General features: G+C 35.4%; 1 protein-coding gene across 9 annotated transcripts in view; it reads left to right on the forward strand.

Annotated features, from left to right (window-relative positions):
* The window catches only part of PTPRK (protein tyrosine phosphatase receptor type K), a 578,471-nt gene that overhangs the window by 297,693 nt on the left and 266,608 nt on the right, over positions 1-14,170 (forward strand). For all 9 annotated transcript variants that reach the window (XM_074397496.1, XM_074397495.1, XM_074397497.1 and 6 more), the window contains exon 6: positions 8,854-9,028. In XM_074397496.1, the coding sequence (XP_074253597.1) occupies positions 8,854-9,028 (175 nt within the window). The remainder of the gene's footprint in view (positions 1-8,853; positions 9,029-14,170) is intronic.

A 14,170-nucleotide genomic window follows, 5' to 3' on the forward strand; every position in this document is an offset into this window, starting at 1 on the left:
TTCTAATTTTCCTGAATTGTCATTTCCTTTCTGAGTTTTATTGTTTATATTGTTACATCTCATGAATTATTTTCTTAATATGAAATATTATGTTGTGGTTTTGATCTGTTTTGTGGACATATTTTTCTGATTGACTTTCATTGAAACTAAGGATCATACTCTGCTCCTTATTTTCTTTTAATCTTTTAAATCTTTATGTGAGGTTTGATCTTGATAATTTTAAGTTATTCATTTTTATGTGAAATAAGTTTTCTGGAAGTTTTAAAATTAGGTGGGGTTCAGGAAACTTTACCTGATTTTACAGATTCTCTTTTCTGCTGTTTTATGTTTTAAAATATGGCAGCTTACCTTTTGAGATTTCTGGGATTTCCCCACTTTTGTCTAGTCCTTCTATTTCCATACTCTCTTGTTAGTCTGTTTATATGTGGCAGGTTCAGAAATATTTAAAAATCTGTGCTACTGCCATCAGCTTCCCAGAATCCCTGAGATCTGGTGGTTTCATTGCGTTTGTCTTCTCGGTTCACCCACCTTCCCTCTCACTATGAATTGCGTGGTTTTATAGTTGTGGACTCATGTGCTTCACGTTTCTGCTTTCTACAATGCAGTTTGAAGCAACCAGCCAATTCCATTATATTTGTTTGTTTGACTAAAATGTTCTAAGGTAGAATAAATGGTTGCCAAGACTTTGCATTCCGACGATTCTTAATTAGGAGTATATCTAATGTGATATTTTACATGCCTCTACTGCTACATCATGTCATGAACTAGTAGTGTCTTCTTTGCCACTGGCAAAACAGGTTTAAATCTAATCAGATTGAAAAATAAATTTCAGTAAACCCAGAGTCAGAACCAAATCAGAAAGTTCATCCATAAAAATCTGATTCTCTAGAAGCACTTCTGGTCGTAAAATCATCTCTATCCCTCAGGCTTCAAGAGAGTAAAGTACAAGCAGTAGGAGATAGATATGATTTTATTGAAATGTGTGTGTATATGTATATATATAATTATAAGATTACATACTGTAGGATTTTATATACAAAATTGAAGAGATTTACTGCAAGGAATTGGTTTATGTGCTTGTGCAGATTGGCTAGGCAAGTCTGAAGTCTGTAGGGCAAGCCCTTGGGAAGGGCAGGCTAAAACATTCATGCACAGACTGATGCTGTTGTTCACTGTTGGAATTTTTTCTACTTTGGAGAAGCCTCACTTCCTGTCTAAAAGCCTTTCAGCTGATTCAGTCCAGTCCACTCAGATATCTAGGTTAATTTTACTTGCTAGATTATGGATTTTAAGTCCAACCACAAAATGCCTTCACAGGGTCATCAAGTTTAGCATTTAATGAAATAACTGGAGAATAATAGCATAGGCAAATTCACACATCAAAAGACTGTCACAGTTATCAAACAGATAATTGCTTAGATATTGTTTGGATTATCATCTTCATCATATTGTGATTATCATCATTTGCTATGAATATTTTTGCACAATAATCTCTCAGAGTATTCTCATCATCTCTGTTGAATAAGTAGGCCCAAATACATATCTCCAATTTTAGATGAAAAGGTAGAGATTTGAGAAATGATGAGAAATTGTTCAGCTCACAAATGGTTGCTTCAGGGCTAGAAGCTAGGTAGCATCCCCAGCAGACATGATTCTGTCTACTTACATGTGCTCTCTCTGTGTGGCTCATCTTATTGCTCATCTTTCTCCACATTGCAAAGATAACTGTGATTCTTAGAGTGAAACTCCTTTTCTTGTTTAATAGCTGACGTTATATTTTGTTACACTTGATTAATAATTCCGATTCTAGTATTTGCTATCTCCAGCATATTTTTACCTGCTTTATTTCAGAATTATAATATTCACCACCTCTTTCTCTCTCTGTCAAATATCATTTACCTTCTTCCGTCCTTCTATTGCCAGAAAGTCAATACTTTGAACTTATTATTGTCATTTCAGCATATTTTTTTCTAGGAGAACACTATTTATTTACTCCACTGAAATAAGTATAATCATTTCTATGACCATAAATAAGAATAAGTGCCTCTCTCAAAATAATAACATAGTACTTTTAATTCAGAAATTTCTAAATTATCTTTAAGTTTTCTGTGAAATCCTTTTGTTTTTAAAATTGCCATTTAAATTATTTCATGTTTTTAAAATTATAGAATTATTTTATTCTTCAGTAATAGAGATAGTGATGAAAAATCTTTATCATCCTGGGAGATTGAAGAAATTTCATACAAATCTTTTTTTTTTTTTTTTTTTTTTTTGAGACGGAGTTCCGCACTTGTTACCCAGGCTGGAGTGCAATGGTGCGGTCTCGGCTCACCGCAACCTCTGCCTCCTGGGTTCAGGCAATTCTCCTGCCTCAGCCTCCTGAGTAGCTGGGATTACAGGCACGCGCCACCATGCCCAGCTAATTTTTTGAATTTTTAGTACAGATAGGGTTTCACCATGTTGACCAGGATGGTCTCAATCTCTTGACTTTGTGATCCACCCGCCTCTACCTCCCAAAGTGCTGGGATTACAGGCGTGAGCCACCGCGCCCGGCCCTCATACAAATCTTATATATCATACAAGCCCTAGTAAGAACTCTCAGGTCCTTGGAATTAATTTGGCTGAAATATTGTAAATTTCATTTCAGCCTCGTTTGGTCATAGTTGTGTGAATTCACTTTGGAATTTTTTTTGGCAACTCATAAGCAGTCTTCTTGATGCTGTTCAACAAGGACCTAGACATCAAACATAAGAAAATAGTGTCTTTCTAAGTCCTATAATTTTAAGAAGGTGAGAGAATCATGTGTTATTATGTTCCCAGAAAAGTCAATGAGAAAATAAATATATAATAAATGTAATTTGATTATTTTCAAGTCAATAGAGTTTAAATAATCTCGACATGTATTGTCAGTGCTGCTCTTTTTAGTCTGAAATGAAAGTAGATTAATTTTACTCCTCAAATTTTGAAAATAGAGACTCTGAAGGAAAGTGTACAATACTTTAATTGTACCATATTTCTTTTAGGATACTTTCAAGCTGAAAGTAATAGAAAACCAAATGTATTATTTCATTTAACGAAAGTCCAAAAATAAGTAGGCTCTGGTAATTCTTGATGTCATTTCAGAGATTTGATCAGTAACTTCTTCTGTCTTTCTATCTGGTATGCCATCCTGAGTGCCTCAGCATTTCCCTTAGATTGGTCTGCCTCATGGTGATGAGTCAGCTCCTTCTGTTTTAGGCATGACAGTAAGAAAAAGCCAAAGAAACCCATTTTTCTTATATGTCTCCTTGGAAGTGAGGAAACCTTTCTAGAAATAAGTCGACCAATTCCTATCATACCTCCTTGGCCAGCATACACTCCTTGTCCGTACATACACTCCACTTTTATAGCATGTCACTGTTAATGGAAAGAAGACACACATTAACCTAGTGTTAATGGCCCAGTGTGTCTCCACGTGTAGTATCTTGATGCATAACTTAGAGATCTTGCTAAATGCAGATTTCAATACAGTATATCTAAAGTGATCAAGTGATCTCTTAACTCTGCATTTGTTAACAATCTGCCAGTTGATGCTGATGCTACTGGTCTTTAGACCACATTGCGAGGGGGTTAGTTAATAGCCTGGTTCGTTGAAATAGATGTTGGAGAATCAACCATTATTATCACTATATTCTACTAGGAATGGAACTTGTCAAATGAACACTGCATATACTGTGCATGACAAAGCTTACTTAGTATAGTAGAGGAGAGGAGTGATAACACTGAGGATTACAGTGGTTTGCCCAGGGTTACTTGGTAAGTGACAGGTTTTATCTAACAACTTGTATTGGAGACAAAATAAGTACATCCGCCTGAGAAGGATTGGGGGGTGGGGTGGGAAGCAGGGAAAAACCATGCTAGGTTACAATTCCTTGGATCATATAATGTGTGATTCATTTTTCAATACTTCTCAGAGTATATATTTGCAATGGAGAAATCATACATTAAAAACTCAAAGCAGAATAAAGAGCCTAGAACTGAAAAACATAGCAAAGGTGGAGAAATATGCAAACATTACTTCATAAACGAGAAAGTTACGATTACTTCTTACATCGTCCTCCACTGGCACTGCCTGCTCTGATAAGTTGATAATGTGTAGTCAGGGAAAGACCTGTAAGTTTGGATTACAAAAAATTATTTTTGGCTTCTAGAATGTACATGTTTTAAATTATTACCTTTAGCTTTAATGAGTTATTGGAAACCGAATAAAGAAATCAATGTCTAATATAATAGATTATATTAGCCCATTGGAACAATGCCTTGATTAAACCTCAACAACAATCAGTTTGTTGGAAAGGAACTGTAACCAAAATGAACATAACAGCTTTGATTTAGTTTAGAGGAAAGTCTGCTGGATTTTATGTCATCAAACCTAGTTTTGAGTTTTAGTCCTGCTGCTTACAGGCTATGTATCATATTTCTAATCTTTCTGAACTTTAATTGGATATCACTATATCATAGAAGTTCATAAGAGAGAGAGAAGTGACAGAACTAGTAATAGCTAACATAAGGTACATAGAAGTGCTTGTTAAATGATTGCTGAAGATAACCTGAATATTATGACTGTTAATTTTGTCATTTCAAGAGAGAAATATTATATGTCTTCTGTACTCATTAATTGTATAATATACATTCTATATAAGCTTATGTTAGTATATTAATACACACATATAAACATTATGTAATATATCAACTTTGTGATACAGTAATTACATTATCACATTAATTGTGTAACATATATCCTATATAAACTTACCTTAGTATATTAATACATATATAAATGTCATGTAATATATCAACTTTGTGATATCTTGACTGGATGAGCTTAAGTATACTCCTCAGCCTCTGAGCTGTGGTATAAATTACTTCTGAAGTAAGTAGCTTGGTATAGTGATTTCTTGATGTCCTAGAAATTCAATAGTTTTATAACCTCCGTTTATTATTAAATTAGATTGATGATTAAAAAGTATTTTATTATAACTTATAAAAGCCTAAGGAGGATTTATGCAACTCTTATATCTAAAATGTTCAGTGAGTTTAATTCATTTTAACAAAGTACTTGAGCCACCCACTAAATAAAGATAATATATGTTAGATGTCATGGAGGAAAAACTATGTATAAGTGAGACATGAAACTCTACCTTCAGAATGATTTCAGTATACAAAGAGATGAAAAGACATTTATAGAAGTATCCTGGTAGAAAAGATTTAAGATAGAAAAGCCAGTTAATAAGTTTTCATAATCTTTTATAGAGTTTTTAAGGCCATATACATGACCCTGTCAGCATGAGTAGAAAGGGAAGAGTATATATGAGCTGATGGAATGTGAACTCGAAGCAGAGGGGAAGGAGCTAGATACCGTAGATCAGGTCACTGTGGAAATCAAGTAGGAATGTCTGCAAGTTTTTAATCTCCATTTTTGGATAACACAGAAATTTTTCATAAGAACAAATGACCAATTTCTGCAAAGGTCAGTAGTTTTAGAATAGTTGATAAAATAGTGCAAATTCAATATTGGCAATGCATAAACAATAGAAAGTTGAAAGAATATGGAGCTCTTTCAGGCTAGAGATTGTCTCTTTGAAATGGCTGCTATAAAGTAAAGGGTCACAAAATGAGGTCTTTGCCAATGTAGAGGATTGAAGGAGCGAGATACTGAATTGCAGGGATGGTTGTGATTCGAGAGGAAACTATCGCAGAACAAGAACTTGGGTGTTGCAAATGGCAAAGGAGACTGTTGGTGATCACTGAGGCCAAAGTGCGTTTGAGGATCAATGGGAATATTCAGAAAACTGGGATAGGGAGGATAGTCTGGTCTATGAATATTCTCAGTGATGGGAATGATATGTGGGCACACTGGGAATTCCAAAGGTTGGGAAGTGGTTGAGTGGGAAAGTGGAAGAGTTGTCTTCATGTTAGGAACCAGGAAAATGGTAGCTCTCCCTGAAAGAGGGTGTAAGGTACTAGAAAATGTACCCTCCTTTGAGAGAGTAGTGTTGTGAGAGGGATGCCAATTAAGGTGAAAAGATGGAATAATGATTATTGAGAAGGAAACATTAAGGATACTCAGAATCTCTTCACAAGAGAAGGATTTTGAAAAGCATAGTGTGAAAAGACTTGGGTGGCTGTGTACATGTGCAAGAGAATTTGGAAGGCAAAACAGGCAGCGGGAATTGGCTAGTCTTGCAGAAGAACTGAGAAATACATATGGTAGGGAGCAAGGAGACAGTTTGAGAACACACCGGGAAAGAGAAGATAGAGGACGCCCAGATGAGGTTGTTTAACAAAAGTAAGAAGATTGTGTGGAAATGATGTGCTAATTGAAAAAAAAAACATGCAGTCTGAGATTTGTATGTGTAATGACTTTTGTTTGTTTGTTTATGTGGTTTGTGGGGAAAGAGTTTAGACTGATTTTATGGATTTATATTTAAGTGTTTTTTAATATAAGCTGCTTTTTCACTTCCTTATTATCCAAGAGAATAATCAGGGTATCTTGCTGCAAAAATCATGAAATAGGTGGGTAAGCAGAGAAATTTTAATAAAAACAATGAATAAAAAATAGCAAAATCCTAATTGGGATTTGGTGTCCTTAGATATTTAAGTGTGGATATGCAGACACATATATGTATTTATTACATGATATGCATATACACAATTTCAGATATGGAGAAGAATATTTAAAGATACAGTATATTTAGGATTTAGAAAACTATTAAAGCAATAGAGTATCCTCTTTATTATTTTCTCCTCTAAAAAATATAAATTATTTCAAATGTACAAAAAAATCATAGAAAACAATAAAATAGTCATTAATGTACCTCCACCCTAGTTTAATAGAAGTTAACAGTTTATTTCATGCCATCTTATTCGTAAGGATTTTTTTTTTTTAACATTTAAGCATGCGTACATGTGCTACTAATCAGTGGAATGCTGGAACCAATGAGTACCAAAAATGTGTTAAGTTTTCAGGAAGTTTGCATAACTTCCTGATAAATTGAAGTTGCCATAGTGGAGAATTTACACAGCAGAAATGGACAAATAGTACAGGCTTGCATTTTATGTTTTTTTTTTAGTGAAGAATTAGCAGTTTCAAATTTTACCAACACACTGCTGGTTTTACTTTTCTTAGTTTAACTGTTATAATGCATTTTATTGAATGAATAAAATTCAGTTTATTTACTACTCAGAAATATTGGGACTTTTTTGTATTCATAATTCAGAGTTCTTGTACATATCTCCTTGATCACATATACACTGGTGGTTCAAATGTAGAAATTTGTAAGTGATATTGCTGGGTCCTGAGGTTTATGCATCCTCAAATTTACTAGATGGTAACAATTCATTTTCTGAAGTCATTCTAGCAGTTTACATTTGCAACAGGAATGTTGCCATTTTTGTTTACCATATATAGTCCTATGAAATGATATTTTAAGTAGTATGAAAGATACCAGGGGTAGTTAGCATTTCACCAACAAGAAATGAACTTGTGGATCATGACCAATTCTTTCTCAGGGTTGTGGGTTTTCATTGTCCTTTTTGCTGTCTTTGACATATAGAAGTCTTAAAATTGAGATTGACAATCTTGTTTCATGGTGGTTAGAAATATACATTTTCCCTTTTCTATAGCCTATTCATTTTTTATTATCTTTTTCCTTACTGAGCTATAGAAGATCTTTATATATTCTGGCTATTTATTTCCTGATGGGCATTTCCTTGACAAATAACTTATCACCATTTGTGACTTGTTTTTTTTCACTTTATATATGATGTCTTTGAACATGCAGAAGTTATAAATTTTTATAGTTTATTTTTTTTCAGTCATTTCCTATTAGTTTATGCTTATTACCCTTGTCTGGGATATGCTGATATCATAAATATGGTTTCCAGTATTTCATTTTGAAATTTGACAGATATGCTTTTAATGTTTAGGCTCTTTTGACTACTTCTCTAAAATGTATAAATTGGCTGTCATTAATGCCAAAGAGAGAGTCATTTGCAAAGAGTACAGATTTTGGGTTGTCTCTAAATTATTCATCATTACTATATTATTCTGTGGCAAGTACATGCTATGCATTTGGAATACAGAGATGCACAGGCAATGGTCTTACTTTTCTGATGGGGTCAAACATGCTGCAGCACATGTGGTATGGCATAAGGGCTAAAAGAAACTTCTATATATTACCCTGAGAGCATGGGGGCAATGCATCATTTATCATGGACCCATTAATTCTCCTATTAATTCATTTACTCTGATGTAGTAGCAATTTTATTGAGAACTGAGATTACTACCACGTGTCAAATGTATACCTTTTAGAGCAGGGGTACCCAACCCCCAGGCTGCAAACTGGTACTGGTCTGTGGCCTGTTAGGAACAGGGCCGCACAGCAGGAGGTGAGCAGCAGGTGAGCAAGCATTGGCACCTGAGCTCTGCCTCCTATCAGATCAGCTGTGGCATTAGATTCTCATAGGAGAGCAAATCCTACTGTGAATTATGAATGCAAGGAATCTAGGTTGTGAGTGCCTTATGAGAATCTAACTAATGCCTGATGATTTGAGGTGGAACGGTTTCATCCTAAAATCATTCCCCCACTGTTTCATAGAAAAATTGTCTTCCAAGAAACGGATCTTTTGTGCCTAACTGCTTTAGAGGATACCAGTATTTACTTACATCCTTTTCCTGATTGAATGACAATGGAAAAAATATGTGGGTCTTTTGCAACAAGACTAATTTATCACAGATATTGCTTGCTAAGATGCTTTATAGATTTATGGAAAGGCTGAGATCCTGTTTTTAAAAATTGTTTTCGTTTGCAGAGACGAAATGGAGAAGATATACCAGTAGCCCAGACTAAGAACATCAATCACAGAAGATTTGCCGCTTCCTTCAGATTGCAAGAAGTGACAAAAACTGACCAGGATTTGTATCGCTGTGTAACTCAGTCAGAACGAGGTTCTGGTGTGTCCAATTTTGCTCAGCTTATTGTGAGAGGTAAGGTTTTCATTTCACAAAATTGTGTGGCTTTATTAGAACAAAAGCAACTCCATAGATATTTTTATTGCTTTTTAAACCATAGTGTTTTTGATGTCAGATCACTATAAAAATATCATTATTGTTTCTGAGAATGTGTGAAGGTAAGATTAAGACTGTAGTTTGTAAAGTTTTCAAAGTTTCTAATAAATGTTAGCCATTGAAAGAAATCTATTTTATAATGCTCTAAGTGGACTAAATATATTAAATACTTTATTCCATATTGTCATCACCTAGTTTGTATTTTAACTTTAGATCCAGTTCTTCCTGTTTAAAACAGTTCTTCAGATACTGACTTTTCTTCAAAGCATTGTGGCAATCAAGTCAAGGTCAAAGCTTTTATTTCCATGTAGACCTACAAATTTTACTGGCATCAAAACCCAATAGTGAATTTTCACTGATGCATATCTGTTATAGAATCTCAGAAAATTAGAACTACCAAACAGTCCTCACTAATATTTTTAGATACTAAAGTTACTAGAAGAATGTCAGCGATTCTGACCTGTCAGTACATATTTGTAGTGAATACCGGAAAAATACAAATGTAAAAATATATTACATTCATTTAAAATGTATAGAGTTTCTCTTATATTCTAAGCACTGTTCTAGACTGTAGACATTAGAGATACAATTATAAATGTAATACAATGTTCCTGCCCACATGGAGCATCATATTGAGGCATGTTAGGCAGGCTATATAGACAGGTATTGAAAACATAGTATCAAGTCATGGTATGTGCTATGAAGGAAAAAAAAGACACAAAATGTTGGAAATTGGTATTTTAGTTAAGGCTGTCTGGAAGATCACTCTGAGAAAGCAACAACTGAGCTGAAAGCTTAAAAAAATAGAGACTTCAGTCCTATGAAAATCTAGAGGTAAAGCAGCTCCATTGAGGAGGACATCAAGCATCAATCGATATTGACACAAATGAAAATAATTATAAATTGTTTAAGTCTTTTCAAGGAGAAGTGTGGGAGTCTCTAGCAAAAATATCTAAACTGGAGCTGAGACTGTAAATGTGTCATGCAAGGCATTTGCAAGTGAGTCTTTGAGTAAGGATCTGAGGGTTGAGAGAAGGTTGCTCACTTAGGGATTATGGACACACGGTCAGGGACAACAGAGTACAGCACATGCCAAGGCCTGTGAGCTGGAAGGAGAGTATGAGATACGTCCATATTCTAGTCAATGCATTTTGTAATACTTAGCGTCAAATATCTTTTACATATATTATTTAATATTTTCTTGATTTTAATACTTTAACCTTTGATATTTTTAATGAAAAGGAATTTGAAATTCAGACTTTTTCATAATTTACCCAGAGCCAATTAAATCTAAAGATTGATGGAGCCAGAATATAGCCCACTGTTTCTTGATTACTACTGGTGAGCTCATTCTTTTCCAATACAATTTTCCCTTACATTAACAATATTGGATAGTGCTATCAACCTGTTGTAAACTTTTGTCTTGGTAGACTCTATGGCTTATTTTTTAAAAAAATATTTTTTGGTTAAATATGACTATTTTCAATGTAACTTCTCTGGTGTCTCTATAGTTAGCTCATATCACCTGCACAGATTTATGAGATCACAGCTCCAATTAAGAAAATATGATGGTATTTGACTTAAGTATTTAGGCAGAGAAACAATTTATCACATGTTCACACATGCATCTTTGTTAAGTCCCATTCCAGCATCTCTCTCACCTGAGCCTAATTTGGAAAGCCTGAAGATATGCTATGGATACAGGAATGTGGGTGTGCTATTGAATTATCATGCTCATTGGAACTTTTTTTAATTGTATATGCATTCACAATTTGCAACCACTGAAGGAGATCATGTCTTAACAATGTACCCAGATTGCTTTTACATATAATATGTAGTTACATATGGTCTATATAGTTATCTATATTTTTTCAAGAAAAGTCACTCCTGATGACTATTCATCAGAAGACTGTAGAAGACCTGTTGTTGCTTTTATCCAGGTGCTCCCTTTACATGTATAGTTCGTTCTTTCATATGAACATCTTCTGCCTGTTTATTTTAAAAGAGAATCATTTCGTCATTACTAGATCTCCTTTGTTCATCTTAATTGATAAGTAGATTTTATCATTTTATCAAAGCCTCATTTTCTTTACTTGGGGACAACTACATTACAGCTGCTCCCTCAGTATTACTTGTTAAATTAATAATTATTTCAATAAAATTTATAAAAAGAGGATCCTTAATTTGCATTGAAAAATTTGACCTATTTTTCTTTTTCCTATTATTTTTTGAGACGAGAGTCTCACTCTGTGGTCCAGGCTGGAGTGCAGTGGCACAATCTCAACCTCTGCCTCCTGGGTTCAAGAAATTGTCCTGCCTCAACCTCCTGAGTAGCTAGGACTACAGGTGCGCACCATTGTGCCTGACTAAGTTTTGTATTTTTAGTAGAGACAGGTTTCACCTTGTTGGCCAGACTTTTCTCAGACTCCTTAACCAGACTTGAACTCCTGACCTCGTGATCTACCCGCCTCAGACTCCCAAAGTGCTAGGGTTACAGGCATGACCCACCACAACTGGTGTTCTTATTTCTTTTTTTAAAGAAAGTCCTGCCATATATTTTGTGATTTTTATGTTGGAAAGATTGAGTTTAAAGATGATGGCATTTTGAATTTGTTATCCAGTCTGCTATCATTTTAGAAAAAAATTTTTTTGATAGTTTTGGCAGTTTTATTTTTCTTTCAACACATTTTGGGTTGTTCTATACTTAATACTTACAGGTGAGACTTTGCTTACTGTTTTATTTGGAAACCAATATAGAGGAATAAGTTTTCTTGTTTGTTGAGATAACCACCAAATAAATATTACTAACCGAAAACATACCCTTGGGGGTCAGCTGTCCTGGTGTTGAAACAATGCTGAGTATTAACTGTGCTGACAGGTCCTACCTCTCATTGGCACATTTAAAGCTGACATCCTGTTACATGGATACAAAAGATGGTAATTTTAAAGGAAATTTTTGGGGCAGTGATATGAATAGTCTTTAATAAGAGCTGGCATGGTATTGCCTGTTGTCAAAGATGACCCAAGGGTAAGAGTTTATTAGCGCATTTTCTCCTAAACTGAAAGTGACAGGGAATGCTTAAGGCTTTTTTGTTGCTGTTTGTTACAAATGAAAATTCCACTGCAAAATTTTCATGCTGAAGACTATCGATCTATGTTTACCCACAGAGGAATTTTTAAAAAGTACCAAGAAACAGAATTTACTTTGTCATGACTTTAGCTTCACTTCCTGATCATTTTGAATAATGATAATGTCTTCAACTTATGGAAGCCAATTTTTATTGAAAAGGAAGTTTTTATAGAGATGAGATGAAAAGTAGATATTTTTTCTCAGTGTTTTACAAAATTGAAGTGTAAAACGTGTGAAATACAGGTTGAAGTGGTGTTCACAAGCTTCAAACTGAAAAGCATCAACTTTGTAGTCTAATTATATTACGGATTATTTTGCCATTCCCTACCTCAGTTGTGATCTTCTCCTCCATCAGTTTCCGTTTGTCTAAATCAAAGACCCACTTATATCTCTAACCAGCTGACCTGAGTAAACTTCTATAAAATTCTCTGATTGCTATACCTCACACTCAATTTCTATTCCAAATTGTTTGTTATGTTTTACCTGTGAAACTACAACTATATTTTAAGTACTTCAGTTTGAAAGCACAGTTTTGTTTGTCATTGTTAATGGCTTGAGTTTTAAATGTTAGTGTCAACTGTTAGCCATTATCAGAATGCTCTGGACACAAAAGTATTCAGTTAATATTTTAGCCTGTTCCTAATGAATAATAGTGACTTCTAACTATAAATTGATGTTAATATCAATTCCTTTATCTAACCTTTCTCAGGGTAATTGCCCAACCTTATTCAGAGTTGGTATTTAACACAGTAAGAAATTCAGACTGATGTCATTACTTTCCTATGTAAGACCACATAAACTAGTTTATACAGAAGAATATTTACAAACTTTTCTGACTGGGGAGTGTAGGATAGGCTTCTGTGTTTATTAATCAAGTCATCAAAGATGCATGTTCTTTCCAATTCTTCACTTTGTAGCTCATGATTTTGGCTTCTGTCATAAGCCAGACCCACCTTCTAGTGACAGCAAAATGACTACATGCTTCCTTGGTCTTATCCAGTTAGGGGTAAAGAGGGCAGTACCTACCACAACTATATTTTAAAAAATGCATCACTGGTTACTGGATAAACAACTAGTATCTCCAGTAGAGAGCTTTTGTACACAGGACTCCAGAGCATAAGCAGTATTACTCAGAGGTAGATCTTTATTTTATTCGGATAAGATAGTAACTGAGGAAATAATTTCAAGAAAAGGTACAACTTAATCTTGAAGGACATAGAGAGTTTGGAATATGGTACTATTGGAGAAGGGTGTTACCGTACTAAGTCAGCTAGCAGTATGAGTTATAGGTAATCAGTAGGATCATAGCTTATTTGATCAATAGTGAACTGTTCATGAAATTTTTGCTTTATATCAGTTATTTACTATGCATATTAAGAAGGAAAGTGGTCCCGACTTTCAAGATGGCCGCCTAAGAACAGCTCAGGACTTCAGCTCCCAGTGAAAGTGCAGAGGGTGAGTGGACGCCGCATTTCCAGACGAACTCTTATTGCCCACAGACCAGGAGATACCCAGGCAGAGGGGTCGCCAGCGTCGCAGTCCCAGCCGGTGCGGCTGTTTTGGCCCCCGCGGGGCTGATTCCGCCCGCGCGGCTGCTGTGACCACTCCCTGTTGCTGCGGTTCTCCGTACAAAAACCACTGGTCTGGGAGCCCTCTTAGCTGGCGAGCAGAGCCTTGAGACGGCAGAGTTGCCCATTCATCTGAAATAGCGAGCCAGGCCAGGAGATTCCTAGGCAAAAAATCCGCCAGGAGCCGGCGCCGCGGTTCGAGCCGACTCCGTGAGTCGCAGCACGGGAGATCCCGGCGCCTTTTCAACAAGCGACCAGAACGCGGGGTCGTTCAACTTAAAAGAAAAGACTCTGAGTCAGGTAGCCAGGTGATCAGGCTCGGTTGGTCCCACCCCTCCACCCCCAACAACAACGAAAACAAAA

The sequence above is a fragment of the Saimiri boliviensis genome, chromosome 4, assembly GCF_048565385.1.
Source record: "Saimiri boliviensis isolate mSaiBol1 chromosome 4, mSaiBol1.pri, whole genome shotgun sequence".
Taxonomy (NCBI): domain Eukaryota; kingdom Metazoa; phylum Chordata; class Mammalia; order Primates; family Cebidae; genus Saimiri; species Saimiri boliviensis.